Raw genomic sequence first — 15,871 nt, forward strand, 5'->3', positions numbered from 1 at the left:
TTCAAATTTGAACTTTGAAATTAATTTGTGCCTTTGTCAAAAGCAATGGGGTTGGATGCACTCTAGTACTGCCGCTGGCCTCTGAAGGGGGAAGAGGTGAGCTGGTCTTGGCTCAGATTAGAGCTGGCGGTGGGGGCTCTCCGTGCCCGTGGGGGGGCGGGGGCGGGACTCGGGTGCTGGAGGCGGGAGCTGTGCCCGGCCCCGCCCCGCCCCTGGGCGGGGCCGCGGCGCGCGGGGCCAATGGGCGGCCGTGACCTGGCGCGCGGCGGGGTGGGGCGGGCGCGCGCAGGGCAGAGGTGTCCCTGGCGGCGCGGTGCCGGCAGCGCGTCCTGCTGCCAATCCCGCATCTCCCGGTCCCAGCCATGGAGCACTCGCAGGTTGCCATCATCGGCAGGTAACGCCTCTCCTCTCTCACAGGTGGGGGAAGCGCCCGGCAGCGCTCGCCGCCTTTGGGGACGGATGCCCGCGGCGTGCGACGGGGCTCGGACGCCGTCCCGGCACGGCGCGGCCTGCGGGGTGGTGGGTTTGGGGACTCAGTGGCGGGTACGGCCCTGCCTCAGATGTCATCGCTGCTGCCGGCATCGGATGTGTCGGCGAGGTGCTGGGTCGGGGCAGTCGGTGGGTGTTGGCCAGCTGCGGGGTCGTACTGCTCCTGGATCTCTCTCTCGGGAACCAGGCGGGGATGCACCTGTTGAACTCCTTAGAGTGCCTTTGTTTAATGCCCTGACAGCCCCATGCTACTATAAAACAAACAGCAAAAAAACATACATAGCATCTCTACCGAAGTAAGTCATCCTTTAGGTGTGAAAGACTGGTGACCTTTTTTATTGCAATGCTTTGTGTGCATAAGTGCAAGGGGAGTGGAGAAATCCAAGCGCAGCTTTAACGTCCTGTTTGTCAACTGTGTCAAGAAACTTCTAAGTTCCTCTAAGACGCTCCTGAAGTAATTGCCACAAGATACAGCAATATTTCTGGCTTGTGTGGGAATGCATTGTTTCATCCTCTCATTGTGAGCTGAACCTGAAGTTCTTTACTTGAACGATGATCTGGAGGAGAGAGAAAACACATGCCAGACAGTAGCAGTCCGCTGTACCTTGGTGTAGAAGTGTGGGCTGCAGCAAGCTTCACTAGCAAGACCACTTGAAGCCTCAAGACATGAGTCTTGGTGCTGTTGTGTGACACTGACAAAAGTGGCTCTTACTGTTGGCACTTCGTAAACTTTTATTCCCTGTGAGTGTGTGTGAAGGGTTGGGAAAGCTGGGCTCTTGCTCACTGTGGCACTGTTGCACTGAAGGCAGAAAATGTGTTTCTGGTAGCACCCACAGAAGTTATGTGAGCAAATCTGGTCCTTAAGACTGTCTGTCACTGGACTCAAAATGACAGTACTTAAAGTTTCAAAAAGCACTGTCTTGGGGTCAAATATGCTAACATCAGGTTGTAATGATACTGTTGTGTACAATGATGTAAGAGTGCAGGACTGATACCTACCATTGATTTGTGTTCACTGTAATTCAAAAGAAAAAAAGCCCACGATCCTAAAAACCTGTATTAAAATAAACTTTTTTTTTCTGTTGTTTGTCAAACACCGTTTTAAGGAAACTTAATTTAAGAGTGCAATCTAGAGAGATGATGCAAGTTTATAAAGATACTGGCAGCTCGAATTTACTTGTTTAAGGTTTAAGTGATCCAAATTTTATAAATACTTGTTAGCCAGGAGACTTCAGTAGCTTACAAACCTTGACCATACCTTACCTGTTCCATAAGTCTGTTCTGAACCTTGCCTGAGAACTGATGAAGTCTGGACTTACTACAATGAAGTTCTGTATTTTTACTTTTAAATGATAGGTTTTTAGTGAGACTTTACTGTCTGTTTAACAAGACTAAATGCAAAGCTTGACTTTTTTTTTTTTTGGTCCCAATTATTTCCACTTACTCTTGCTATTTCCTGAAGCTTCCTGTTTTGATCTTTTTTAAAAATATATACTTAAACCAAAGGCTGAACATGTTCTTGTTTTCTCTTCCTTCTTTTCTCATCTGTCCTGCTGCTTTATCTTTGACTTTTGTTCCCGTTTTAATCTTTTATTGATGCCCTAGGGGCCTTACATTTTCCAGTTGCCAGAGATCACTTAAGTTTAATGCTGCAAATAAGCTGATCTTGCAAATGACAGGAAATGCATGTAATTATCAAAAACCCCACTGTAACAGTCATGGGTATGGAATTCTGATCTTATCTCTATTATGGATTTTTTTTTTTAATTTTTAAAAATTTTTTGTGATCTCAGGTTACTTAAGCTTGTGACACCATGATTTGGGGCTTCCATTTGAAAAGGCTGATGCCTGCTATACATCTAACTACATTAAAACCTGCATTGCTTCAAGAGACATGATAAAATTGTCAGTTACTACAAGTTTCCTCTATGTAGTGCTCAGTAATGTGTTTTCACCAAAAGATGTAGGCAGGCTGTTCCTGTGTGTATCCGGTGTGTTAAAGTGCTTCATCTAAAAATAAAGGTAGTGCTAGAGGTGGCTAAATGGAAAAGTAGTATCAAACCCATGGTTAGGTGAGGTTTTTTTCCCGTTTCATGTGCTTATGGTACTTTCCGAATTGCTGAGGGCCTGTGACTTGGCAGCCTATCCTGCTTATGCAGAGGCGGAGTCCGCGGTCGGAAAGGGGAGACAACATGGTTCCGAATGGGGCCGTGTGGATTGGGGAAATTATACAACTCAGGGAGAACCCGTACAATAGAAAACGCAAGTAGTTGTTGTTTTTCTGCTTCACTTGGTCCCGGGAAGCTGCCGCTGTAATGGACCCGTGTCTAAAGCTGTTCTTTCCAGGCTTCATAATCCTGCCGTTCACCCACAAGTAGCTGTTAGAGACATTTATTTTTTATCAATATCAACTTATCTTTTAATCAAATATTGAAGAGTCCAAGCTCTTTTTTCCTTTTTACAGTGCTTGCAAGACCTTCTTCCCCCAAATAAGTGTTTTATGAATTGGCTGATATTTATTTTTTTTCTTTTCAGCGGACTCATTGGTCGCAGCTGGGCCATGGTATTTGCTGCTGGAGGCTTCAAAGTGAAACTTTATGATATTGCACAACAGCAGCTAACAAGCGCACTGGAAAATATTCGGTAGGTCACCTGACTTGAAATGACTGGGGTTGTATTGAAGTTGTGGAATTGCTGTAATTATGAATGAATAGCCATATCTTATTATGGGAGCATAGATTTTAAGCTTTGAAGAAAGCTTTAATTTAGAAGTACAGGTCCTTTTAAGATCAGAACTGCGTTCCCAAGTGTCACTGACACTTGTGAAGAGGAATTTAATTCTTAAGTAATTCAAGAGCTTAAGTTTAAATTCATTTTTGTTTAATTATGCTTACCACCATTAGGTTATCTATAGGCTAAGTTTAAAATATACAAACATAAGAAGTTTTGCATAGAAAGGCAACAAAAACGCTTTCAAAGTTTAAGTAGGTTAAAATGGATTGCTGAGGAGCTCTGCTACAGTTATTAGTATTTTATAACTAGAGTTTTTTAAACTCTTAAAGTAATATTTTTGAATCTTAGAAGAACAGGTTGCCACTTTCACCAAAGATACAGCTACTAATCAGTTGTAGTTGAAGCTGGGAAGCATCTTTAGAGGGATAGCAAATTTGAGGGTGTGAACATGAGATCACTCACACTGGTTCAGGCCAACAGTCCTCCAGCCCTTTTCTCTCACCCTGTGGCACTGTGGCTAAAGTCCCATGCTTTTCATATTACAAGAGCTACAAGTTCAAGTCTTGCCTCTCTGCACTCTGTCCCCAACCTTCAGTGCCTAGAAGTTGTAACTCTTTAGGTAATGTATTCAGTAGCTCTTAACTAGATTTCTTCTAAGTATTTCTCTAACTGTCCCTTGAACCCATGTAAATCATTCCATGGCCTCCTTGCCCAAGGACTTTGTGTTCTGCAGATTTACTGCTCGCTGCATGAAGAGCTACTCCCTTTTGTTTGTTTTGAACCTGACACCTCGGTTGCTTTGATTGACCCCTAGTTCTTATGTTAGAAGGGACAGTGTCTGGTTGGTCATATGCACGCTCTTCTTGCTGGTCCTCGAAATACAGCTTTTATATGCATGTGAGAGAGGGAGAGAGTGCGTTTATCGAGTTGTTCTGTGCACAACCTTATATTGCTTTATTGGCATTTAATGCTAAAGTTCAGATTGCTTCACCATCAGCATCAACCTAAATGCATCAACTCTCCCTTGTGATGCGTTGGAGTGACGTGTCAGCTGGTATGGAGTGTAAGGTGCACCTAAAAAAGGGTTGTGGTGTGTTGCATCCTCATTTTTTTCTGTAACAAGGCTTAAAGCTAACAGAAATGACTTCAGGAGCCCCTTCTAGGTCAGTTCAGTTGATGGAGTTCAAAAGCGAAGCAGTATGTGATATCTAGTGAGATTTCCTAAAAAAGGCTTCATAACAAAAGAAGAGGAAAATCTATCTCACTTTTTTTTTTCTTTCCAGGTAGATGTTAGTCAGACCAAACATCTCTGTTGCATCCCTAGATGACAGACACTTTTGGTTTTTTTCACAACTGCTGTCATAGTGATAGCCATGATAAGATTCTGGATTATTGTGGAGGTGGCAGTTTTACTAAACTGTGTTACTAAACTATTTTACTAAAATATGTTTAATAAACTTTATGTTACTAAAGACAGCATTTGCCCCTGATTTTTTCTTTTTCTAATAACAAAATCATGGAATGAGGATTTTAGCCTTCCAAGGTTTTCCGCTTGAAAAAGTAAAGCATAAAATGTCATGCATAATAGGATAGAGTACAATTTGAGTGGGTCTGTACTGTCCTGTGCCTGCGTGTGCTGTCCTAGAGGAGTTCACAGAATCAAAAATGGGTAAGGTTGGAAGGGAGCACTGGAGGTCGTATAGCCTAGCCTCCCTGCTCAAGCAGGGTTCCCTAGAGCATGTTACATCCAGACAGCTTTTGAATATCTCTAGGGAAGGAGATGCTGCAACCTGTCTGGACAACCTGTTCCAGTGCTTAGTCACCCTGACAGCGAAGAAGTGCTCCCTCATGTTCAGGTGGAACTTCTTGTATTCCAGTTTCTGCCCATTGCCTCTCATCATATTGCTTGGCACACTGAGAAGAGCCTGGCTCCATCCTCATGACACCCTCCTTTCAGATACTTATAGACATTCTTTAGGTCCCCTCTGTTGTCTCTTCTTGAGGCTGAACAGGCCCAACTCCCTCAGTGTTTCCCTGTAAGAGACATGCTCCACTCCCTTAATCACCTTTGTCACCCTCCACTGGACCTGTTCCAGGAGCTCTGTGTCTCTCTGGTGCTGAGGAGCCTGGGCACTCTGCTGGCTCATGGACAGCTTGTTGTCCACCAGGACCCACAGGTCCTTTTCCACAGAGATGCTTTCCATCAGGTCAGCCCCTAGCCTGTTACTGGTGCATAGGGATATTCCTCCCCAGATGCAGGACCCTGCATTTGCCTTTGTTGAACTTCCACTCTGCCCATTTCTCTAGTCTACTGAGGTCCTTCTGAAGGGCAGCACAGCACTCTGGGGTGTTGGTCACTACTCCCAGCTTTGTGTCATCAGTGAACTCTGTGGAGGCATCTGCCCCTTCATCTAAGTCATTGATAAGTTAAAGACAAGTTCAACTGAGTTCAAGGCAGGTTGTACCTTTTACATAAGGTGTTCTTAACTCAATTTATAATTAACTTATGTACACTGGCTGTTGTAACATTCTAGTTAAAAAACCTGGTCTCAGGACAACATAGTTTTTGTGATAAGAATACAAGCTATGGAGTTTCTTCGACCACTATTTTAATGATTGCATCTATCAGAATATGGTCAAACTTGACCTTCTTTGCACTGATTTCATAGCACACAACCTGCAGCAAATCACACTGGGTTACTGATGTGCTACCTCCGTGAGAGCTGGAGCTTCAGTAGGAAATGAGGGCTCACAGGAGAACAGCAGCTCCCCTTGGAGCTGTCTGACAAAGCCAGCTGATGACTGTTTTTCTGGAGTTGCTGTGATTTGCTTTCCTTTTTCCCTCCAAATAGCTAATACTTTTGGGGAAGTTTTTAGGCTTAGAGGCTTTTGTGGTTTATTTTGTTTTAGTATTACAATGTATTTAGCAGGAAGGTTTCTCAGCATGAACTTGTCAGTTCTGATGCCAAGATGCCAAAAAGGTTAGATGCCCTAACTCGTTAGGTGCATTAACAAGTGAACTTACTTAGGTCAGTAGATTTGGAGACAGCATTAGGATTGATATTCAGAGAGCAAGAAGTGACTTGTAATGAGTTGCAAACTCTGATCAGACTCTCCAGTATTCATGACATTGTGTTTACTGTGGAAAAACACGGTGACTGCAGTTGCTTTTCCTGTTACCAAGTCTTTGCTCTCGTTGCAGCATCCAGTTCGTGAAGTGCCAGTGTAGACATCCTGTGAGTACTGTGGCTGGAAAACAGTTTGTGTGTGTGATAGCTTGAGGACATCTCAGAACTTTGATTGGTTTTGTGCATCAACACACTCTTATGGTGCGTCCCAGCTCCTCTGTAGTCCTTTGCTTTGTGCCTCTTCAAAACTGTGTCAAAGGCAGGTGTGCATCTGTCCCTCTTTAGTATACTGCTGTTGCTATAGGTGAAGTGCATTTGACAGCTCTGGATCTCTCTTGTCTGGACATAAACATACATACTTTAGTGAATCAGCTTGTACTGCTGTTTCAAGAAGACTTCATGTGTGATGACTTTTCCATGGTGATGTGTCGTGTGTTTGCCTTTGGGAAAAGCAGGAAGAGGAAAGTGGTTGCTAATGCTTTCAGGTAGCCAATTGCAACAGAGTGAAGTCTTGTGCTGTGTGCTAAGGACATGGCTGCAATGACCTCAGTCTCTGGTCATCCTAGGGACGAGCCCTTGAATAAAAAGCCATCCACTAGAGGTCAGTGGTGTACTCTTGTATGTACAAACTGGTCTGGTTTCTGCCTTAATGTATAAGTATCAGGGAACACTTTCTTCCTTTTCCCTCACTTTTGTGGCAATCTAATAGCGTAGGTTTAGCATTTGGAAGACTTAAAATTCATTTGTGAAACAAAACAACCAAAATGTCAATAAGTATATTGTCAAAGGGTGCCAAAGAAGAGCGTTTACTGGGAAGGAAAGCCAAAATTAAAGTAAAGCACATATTCCCAATAACTATACTAATTTAAATAAATAGCTAACATGAAGATTGGTGATATTAAGAGGGAGATTTTTGTTGAGGAATAAACAAAAATCCAGTCTTAAGTTGCAAAAGATAAAGATGGTGGTTTTGCAGATCAATTAAGAAATGTTATCAGTGCACAGCGTAGTGTGTAATGGCTTATGACAGAGAAGGAGAAATGACAGGATGGTTATCACTGGCAGAGAAGGAAAGATATGGAACAGGAGACAGGTGCTACAAACTTCTGTGAGAGCTTGAGGAAGAAAAATAAAAGCTTGGTCTCTTAGTCTATGACTAGCTTTTTTGAATCGAGGGTTACCAATCATGTACTGTTACTGTGGAGAACCAGGGAGGATGAGACAAATGTGTTGCATAGATGCTGAATAAGAACTTGACCCCCTTCTTCAAAGAAGGAAATAATTCTGTAGTGGTTTCTTCAAACTTAAGTTTGTTTGGTTGGGTTTTCTTGGGTTTTGGTGTGGGAGTTTTTTTAAGCAATATATATAGCCTGTGAACAAGAGTATGCTGGATTTGGGCAAGAGCAACTGGAAAATGGGCTTCTGACAAATGAATAGTTAAGACTTGAATTACTGGCTCCTTATCTTGCCTCACAAGGTGTGAAGTAGCCTTGTGAGGAGTTCGGATACTCTGGCTTAAGTGCACCATTTCTTTTCAGATGAAGCACTGGCACGTTTGGTGTGCTAGAAATCTTAAGTGTTGGGTGAAGTTTCTGCCTAGCAAGCTGTGGTGTATATACCCTGTGACCTTGGGAAATGGAGCGGAATATTCCTGCTTCCTATTCCTTGCCATGCAAATTACTTAAGAGGTAGAAGTCTGTGCTTTTCAGCCATTCATTTGCTGTGTCAGTAAGAAACTAAATGGCGAATTCCTCCAGACACTTGATGGTTTTCCTGCTGATTTCTGTGGCTTTGCCTAGGGAGGGGTGTGTGCTTGAGCACATTTTATTAATATTCTTTTTCTACCTTGAAGTGCTCTTAAACAAAACTTATGAAAAGGAATTTCTGACTACTTTAGCTTTGGGTAGGAAAGGTCTAGGTTTTTGAGTCTATACCTGTGTTTGAGAAAAGAGGCAGAAAGATATTTATGGAACTCTTCATCACTTTTGGACTGCATAAATTGGTGAAAATAATTTTAGTGCCAAGTCTAAGGGACTTCAGGGAAGCAAACAGGACAGACCTGAGCAGTGTCTAAAAAGCATATGACTCTTGGCTTAGTTTTCCAGTTAAGAATTAATTGAACCTTTTCAAAGCTCTTGTCCAATCTAAACAAAATGCAATGTCTAATGGTTTACTGAGGTATGCTCTGCCTAAAAGAGTAAAAATTCATTGTCCATGATCATCCACGACAAAAATAAAGAGGAAGTATTAGAACTTGCAGTACGGAAATGATTAGTTGGAGTTAATTGCTGAAGAGATTCATTGAAGAGGAGAAAGTTAATGCTGGTACGAGTTAGCACTGTGTGTGTGCATGGATGTGGATATTTGGTAGTGGTGGTTTTGTTCTTTCCAATCTGGAATATAGATGTATATTCTGGTTTGTAAGGTGCACTTCAACAGAACGTTAAACAGAACGTTACCTGCTCCCAAGTTATTTGAAATGCTTTGATTTTAATGTACAAAGTCCATAGTGATTTGAAGGTATGTGATTTTTAGTGGGGCCGCTCCCAGGATAACATATTGCTGCAAAGCTATTTTGTTTGCTGGGAAACAAATGTTCTCTTTTCTGATACTTGGTGTGGGAGAAAGGATATCAGAATAACTTGCAGAGCTGCAGGTGTTTATAACCTCTTAATAAAGCCATGATAAAACTAGTAGAGCCTGTATTTGCTCCATTTTCTTGGATACAGCACAATGACATGGATGCTGAAGTAAAATTCTGATTCTTTGGAATTTATTGGTAGATACAGTGAGCCAGTTCACTGAAGCTAAAGATCTGAGGGCTCAGTGAATCTTGGCTGAGATGTGACTTGCTTCTGTATAGTTAAGTAGGAACTGGATTGCCTTTAAATAAATCCCAGCAAACTTTCATCCTTGACTTCAGAATACTATAGTCTAAATTCTCATTCTGAACTATATTTTCTTGAGGTGGAAAATAGGTACTTCCAATGTAAGACAAGATGGATTGCCTACTTGGATGTCTAAAAAAGATCAGACAAATGCACCTGAAACAGTTGTTCCTTCTGTAAAAGAGACCTGAAGATGGTTGTCTCAGGTGTGCATTTTGTCAGAGTAGGTGAGATGAATCGCACTCATTTTGTTTAGGACCGTCTGGAGAAGGAAGCTTAATATTTTTATTTGATCTATGTCAACAATACTTGTTGAGAGGAAAGATTTCTAAATAAAAGAATGGTTTGACAAAGCGTGAGTGCATTATCACACATTGCTCAGCCGGTGGTCTGAAAGGTGTAGAGAGAAAAAGAGGCGGTGTGATCTAAGTCCTCTCCCTTCTCAATTCACTTAAATGCTGCTTGAAAAGTGTAGACAACACCTCCCACAGCTTCATAAAGCAACTGAGATCTGGGATCCAGTTGGGATCACTCTCTGTGTGTTTAAGATTGCTGGTGGCTGCAGTGGTGTCATTGGCAGGGGGTGAGGAAGGTCTGCCCCAGGGTGTAAGTGCAGGAGCTGGACTGGAGAAGTAGCCTGGGGCTGATGATATTCTGACCCTGGGACTGGGTGCCTGTCCTGCTTCACAAGAACAGTGTCTGTCTCTGGCTGCTGTAGATTGTGACAAACATGTATCTCCTCTGAGGTCTCTAGGTACAAAAGTAAATTCAGTGTTACTGTCTGGACACTTGGAGGGGACTGGGCAGGTGTATTAAGGTCTGAGGTGTGACTGGGAGTGGAGATTGTCTGGGCCGATATGACTAAGTTCTGCCCATTTAATGTGTTCTATCCTGTAAAGCCTCTAATGAAGACTGTCATGTGTGCTTCAGTGCCATGGTCACTTAAGAAACACATGATGGATCACTGGTTATTTCTATATTCACTTATGATTTGTGTAGTACAAAAATACACTTTTTCTATACAGTTTTTTTAATCACTACAGCTTTTCTACCCTCTAACTGAGTAGGAAGGGCAGTTTATTTATCATGTAAAAAGGCATCCAAAAAGAAGCCAATGCTTCAAAACTGGGTTGGTAGGGAGAATAAAGGGGTTTTTTTCCCTGCCACTATTCATTAGTTCAATTTTCTCCTGTATTCAGGATGAGCAGTTTTTGCTGAATAATAACCAAAGGCTCCGAAGAATTCTGGCTTGAGGTAACTGAACAGATTTAAGCATGATAATGACTACAGCAAAGACCTTTAGGTTGATTGCAATCAGACAGTTTAATCCCACTTAATTTCTGTGGAAATTGTTCCTCTAAGTGACTTATAATGGTTTTGAAAAATGGCTTGCTTGCTCTGGATGTTTGAGGGCTTCAGACTGTAGAGACTTTTACTGAGAAGGTAAACGCAGTGTGTGTAAAAGTGAAGGTAAAAGCCCTTGTAGTGGTGTGTACTCAAACATTCATTTCACGCTTTGGCCACTCAATTTAAGAAGTACTTGAATTTTTTGACATTTGCTCTGTTAGTTACATATTAAAAAAACCCCTTGTAGTGATACAAGTTTTTTAGGAAGGACTCCTGGCTCTATGGAATGTATTTATTTATTTCTATACAGTTAAAGAGCTGTTCCTACAAAGAGGCAATCCTGCATCTAGGAGTAGATCTTAGAGCTGCCTCTACTTGAAGAGAAGGAAAAGAAAACCTTATAAAAGGGGGAACAAAGAGAAGCCACTGAAATTAACTTTTATATTTTTGAGTATGAATATATGCAGTAGCATTGCAAATAGCATAGTACTACTGGTTTGTTAAGAAGCTTTTTAAAAAATTAATGGTGGCATAACAATTATAAAGTATTGAAATGTGTCTATGTTGTTTCTGTCAGCAAACAAATGAAAGAGATGGAGAAGTCGGGATTCCTGAAAGGATCTTCTAGTGCGGAACAGCAGTTTGCTCTCATTAGCGTTTGTACAGACCTGAAGGCAGCAGTAGAGGGTGCTGCTTTCATTCAGGTAAGCAAAGATTTGCCAACTTCTAGCAAGCAGTTCAGAAAGATGATCAAAAGCTGTGCCATGTTCTTTCTAACCTTGTATCCTGACATGGGAGATCATGCCTCTTTGCAGGATTTCCTACTCGAGACTCCTTGCAAGTTTCTTCTGAGTTATGTTGGGACAGGCTGGCAACTAAGCTGAGAGGGAATTGCTGCCCTCTATGTATAAAAGACACTGTACCTGTTAGAAAGATGTACCTGTTAGGTGCAGTTGGGCAGGAGATTCCTGAGGGAGAAATTATCTCTTAGGGAACGCCACACATTCTAGAGCTGAAACTAAAACATGTTTCTTCCTGTCCTGGTACCTAGTGAAGGGAGGGAATATGACTATGTCTGTGGTGACTTCTATTCTGACTGTGAAGGGAGTGCTGTAGCTAAACACAGGTATCTCAGAGTGTTAGAGTATTAAAAACAGGGTAGATATATAAGTTTGGAATGTGTGCTGCTAAGTAAAGTTGGAATGGGAAACAAGCTGAAGTACTAGACCTGATAGTTTGTGACTGCTTACCTATTAATATGCTCACTGGATTGGGCATAGTTTTGGGGATAGGTGAATCTGAGACCATTTCTGGGATAAAGTATGAATGAGTTTTCATTAGGATTGGCATCTTCTACCCTGCATGGTCCCCCAGTATAGTTCCAGTGTCATACCATTAGCTGTCCCTATATGTGTGTGTCCTGCACCCAAGAGTTTACAACTTACGCTCTTTCAGTAAATCCCATCGTCCCATTTAGCTCCAACACAACCCTAATATCAAATCAAACTGAAAGGGGATAGACTTCCAGACCTTCTCTTCATCACAATTTGAGGTGGAGGGGAGAGAGTGGGAGACAGGGCAAAACTTCACATGAAAGTCAAGGTGTGAATGTACTCCAGATTTTTACAGTGGTATACTGTTTTGTGTTCACTTCCTTTTCTCTATATCATGAAACTATATACTGTTACCCCACTATCTTACTCTTTCATCATTAATGAGCTCAGAACTTGTCAGTTCATATTGTTGTATTCATGTATGTATTGCCTATTTCTACTGAGTTTAATCTGCAAATTTATTGTCTCAGTTCTGTAAAGTCCTTTTGCAAATGTTTGTGGTTGTAATAATGATGGCCAACCTAAATTTTATGAGCTAACTTTCAAGTCATTTATGAATGGATGTAACAAAGGGCACAGATATCTGTGAAACAGCACTGCCCAGCATATTCCAGTGAGTAAGAACTGACTGTTCTTCCTATCTTCTGCTTACTGTCTCTTTACAAGTTACTGTCCATTAAAGGATCTTTTGTCTCACATGTGACCGGTTAACTTCATTGAAAGCTTTTAGTATTTTTGTTATAATACTTCTGAGTATTCACACAAACGGTATCAGCTACATGATACCTGTGCTTGTTGCTTCCTTCAGAAAATTCTACTAGGTCTATGAGTTGGGACTTCCCTCCATATTGTTGCTCTTTTCTTCTCTAATATTTCTTCTCTTTGATTCTGCTTCTAATTTATGTTATACTCATTTGGTGCTACCTTCTTCTCTTAACTTGCTTGATGAAGACATAAGGCTTACAGGCCTACTGGTGAGATCTTTCATGAAGTTCCCTTGGAAGTTGCATCATGATTACCACTCTTCTCTTTGGTACCAAAATACTGTACATTCAGTTTTGTTTCAAGTGAGTGGTTGTATATCATTGTTACTGTGTTGAGGATTTCAACCATATCAAAACATGCCCCAGGACCTTAGTTCTGGTTCCACCCTCCTCTGTTCTATACCTTCAAATTCTTTCAATTTCAGAGAGACCCTGGGAGTCTGCAAGAGTTAAGGCTTCAGTTTTCTACAAGGATTAGAAGGCGAAACAGAACAGTTGCAAAGAAATCACTGTTCTGTGTATATTTTCCAGATGATCCTTCTGTGCTCTCATCTTTTGGTCCTATGTGTTCCTCTCTATGCATTTTGAAGAAAGAAAACATTTTTTTAAATTATTTTATCTGTAAATTGTAAGGGGGTGCCTTATTTTCACAAATTAACAATCCTATGTGGCCATGTCCATTCGAGTACCACATCAACTTTGGGAAGGCTGCCTTTCTGGTTTCCAGTATTCTTGTAGTTCTTCTCATTTTCTTTTGCTCTTTCAAGCATTACTTACTCCCTGCTTTATCTGTATGGCGTCTTTACTTTCTCTGTATGCTACCTGTAAGGATCTGATACTTCTTAATGCTAATTTTGCATCTCTTTAGCATCCTCGCTTCTTTTTACCATCTTCTTTTGAAGCTGAACACAGCTGTGGTGGAGTTCTTGGATCTTATTGCTCTACAGAAATGTTTAGTCCAATGCCATTGTACTGTTAGAGAGGGTCTTTGGCAGTCACATTTTTGAACATACCAATTCGGATTAAATCAAGGGCAGCATCCTTTCCCACCACAATCAGTTGATCTATGAAATGGGCATTGAGCAAATGTTGCAAAATCAAAATAATTTTGAGTTGGAAAGAACCAGTGGAAGTCATCTGGCCCAACCCACTCACATCATCTTGTTCACGATTTGTGCAGTTGAGTTTTGGATAAACACTTCTGGTCTCTTTGGGTAACTTGCTACAATGTTAATTACCCTCATTGTGCAACTTCTTTCCCAATATTGAATTGGAATTTTTCTTCTTGCAACTTCAGTCTCTTGCCTCGTGTCCTACCACACGGACCTCAGAGAGTCTGTGTGTTCCCTTCAGGTAGTTGAAGACAGCAGTGTTGTGTTGATAGTCTCTGAACAGCAACATTGTACCTCGAGCTGTTTGGTACTATTTTATGTTCCCTTAGCCCTCTTGATGTCTCTTAACGTGTAGTTGTTATGTATATAAATAAAAATAAACTAAATTGCTGCAGTATGCCCATGGATAACAAATCGTACGTGTGCAACATGGTTGGCGCTATTTATGTCAGCTCATCAAACCATAGCATTAAATTTTAGTTTGATTCAAAGTGTTAACTAATACACAGTGGAAGTGGGCAGGCAACTTATTTGAACTAGTCTTTAATATTCTCTTGAAAGGAGGGTGGTGGAGTAGAATGAAAGAATCTTAATCCTAGGCTCACAGCCTTATTTCAGCAACAAGCAGACTACTTTCTGGCTGAACCATATTAAACTCCAGAAACATTGCCTAGCACAGCTTTGAACCTGGAAGGACAAAATGTATTAATAGTAACTTATGAATGCAAGTGTTCTGACTTTGGTTACCTAAAAAATAAAATATTGGTTGCATTATGTTAGTTGAATATAGAAAACTAAATTTTCTTGCTTAATGGTATAACTTACTGATTAACTTGTTAGAAAACTTCCATGAGAACTGCACTTCTTTACCCTGGATTTTAGACAGTTAAATCTTAATTTCTTTTCAAATTTTGGCCTTTGTAGAGTAAGTCTGCTTCAAGCTTTAAAAATTTTCTTGGATGTTTGCACTCCATGAATAAATTCTTCAGACAGTTGCCTTCTTTGTAATTTTCATGAGACATAACACAGATGGGATGATGAAGTAAAAAGTGGAACTTCTTAAATTCTATTAGTGAAGATATAAAAGTGAAAAAGGTGCAAGAAATTATTAGAAGGACTGAGTAAGAAGAAAATTTGTAACTGTAATGTCATGAACCTTTAAAAACAAAGTATGCCTCGATGCATATTTTTATATATTCCCTCTCCTGACATTTTCATGAGGTAACTTGTCTTGATTAGTGTGTTTTGCATCAACTTCAGAAGGAAGTTAGTCCATATTTTGCTCTCAACCTGAGTATTCACACAGTTTCAGAACTTTTCTGTGCTACTTAAAGTGCATGATGTGCAGTGTTTAGGTGAATGTGCACTGCAAGCTCTTGTATCACTAGAAGCTTTAATTCTGAAATAAGTTTTCCATCAGCTGAAAACTCCATGAGACAAATTAATGGATATGTTTGTACTATTATGTCCCTGGCACGGGACTATCATGAGTGAGGTAAATGTTTCTTAATATCGTTTTTTTATCTTTCCTGCATAAATATGTGATGACTTTTGCCTTTTGTTCTTGTGTGACTACTGGGTACTGAACATCTTATTATGTCTTTCTATATTAAAACCACCTTTAAGTGCATATGTGTCTATTTTCTAAATAATATAAACTGAATAGAAGTCAGTGTATGATCTCTTACCGCAGCGCTAGTAAAACAGAACCGGTTAAATGGAACAGTTTACTAACTGAATAATAAAGTTTACTGGCTCTCAGAGGAAGATAAGGTGACTAACTGTTGGTGAGATCTTACTCTTGACATCTGAGCTGCTGTGTGTTATGGTAAGTTGTGAGGGTTGGCCAGGCTAGTTGAAGATGGACACAGGAGGTGGCTGAGACGTGTGCTCTAAACCCATCAGTTGTGCTGTGGCATGGGACCGAGCAGACAGGGCAAGGGGATTAAATTAAGCTTTTAACTTATACCTTGTGTTCTTGAGGTATTTATCCTTTTTACTTTTAAAAGAACTCTGCCTAAAAGCCTTTGAACAGTATCTTTATCTCCTACCCCCCTCCTTTAAAAGGAGAGGGGT

The 15,871-nt window shown here is 40.9% G+C and overlaps 1 protein-coding gene across 1 annotated transcript in view; it reads left to right on the top strand.

The window, feature by feature from the left end:
• The first annotated feature begins 282 nt into the window (after positions 1-282).
• CRYL1 (crystallin lambda 1) overlaps positions 283-15,871 on the top strand; it is a 48,702-nt gene continuing 33,113 nt past the window's right edge. Inside the window, exons 1-3 of the mRNA XM_027677203.1 lie at positions 283-394; positions 3,025-3,132; positions 11,163-11,289. Coding sequence (XP_027533004.1) covers positions 363-394; positions 3,025-3,132; positions 11,163-11,289 — 267 coding nt within the window. The 5' untranslated portion in view covers positions 283-362. The remainder of the gene's footprint in view (positions 395-3,024; positions 3,133-11,162; positions 11,290-15,871) is intronic.

The sequence above is a fragment of the Neopelma chrysocephalum genome, unplaced genomic scaffold (genome assembly GCF_003984885.1).
Source record: "Neopelma chrysocephalum unplaced genomic scaffold, ASM398488v2 Primary Assembly neopelma1_43, whole genome shotgun sequence".
Classification (NCBI taxonomy): Eukaryota; Metazoa; Chordata; class Aves; order Passeriformes; family Pipridae; genus Neopelma; species Neopelma chrysocephalum.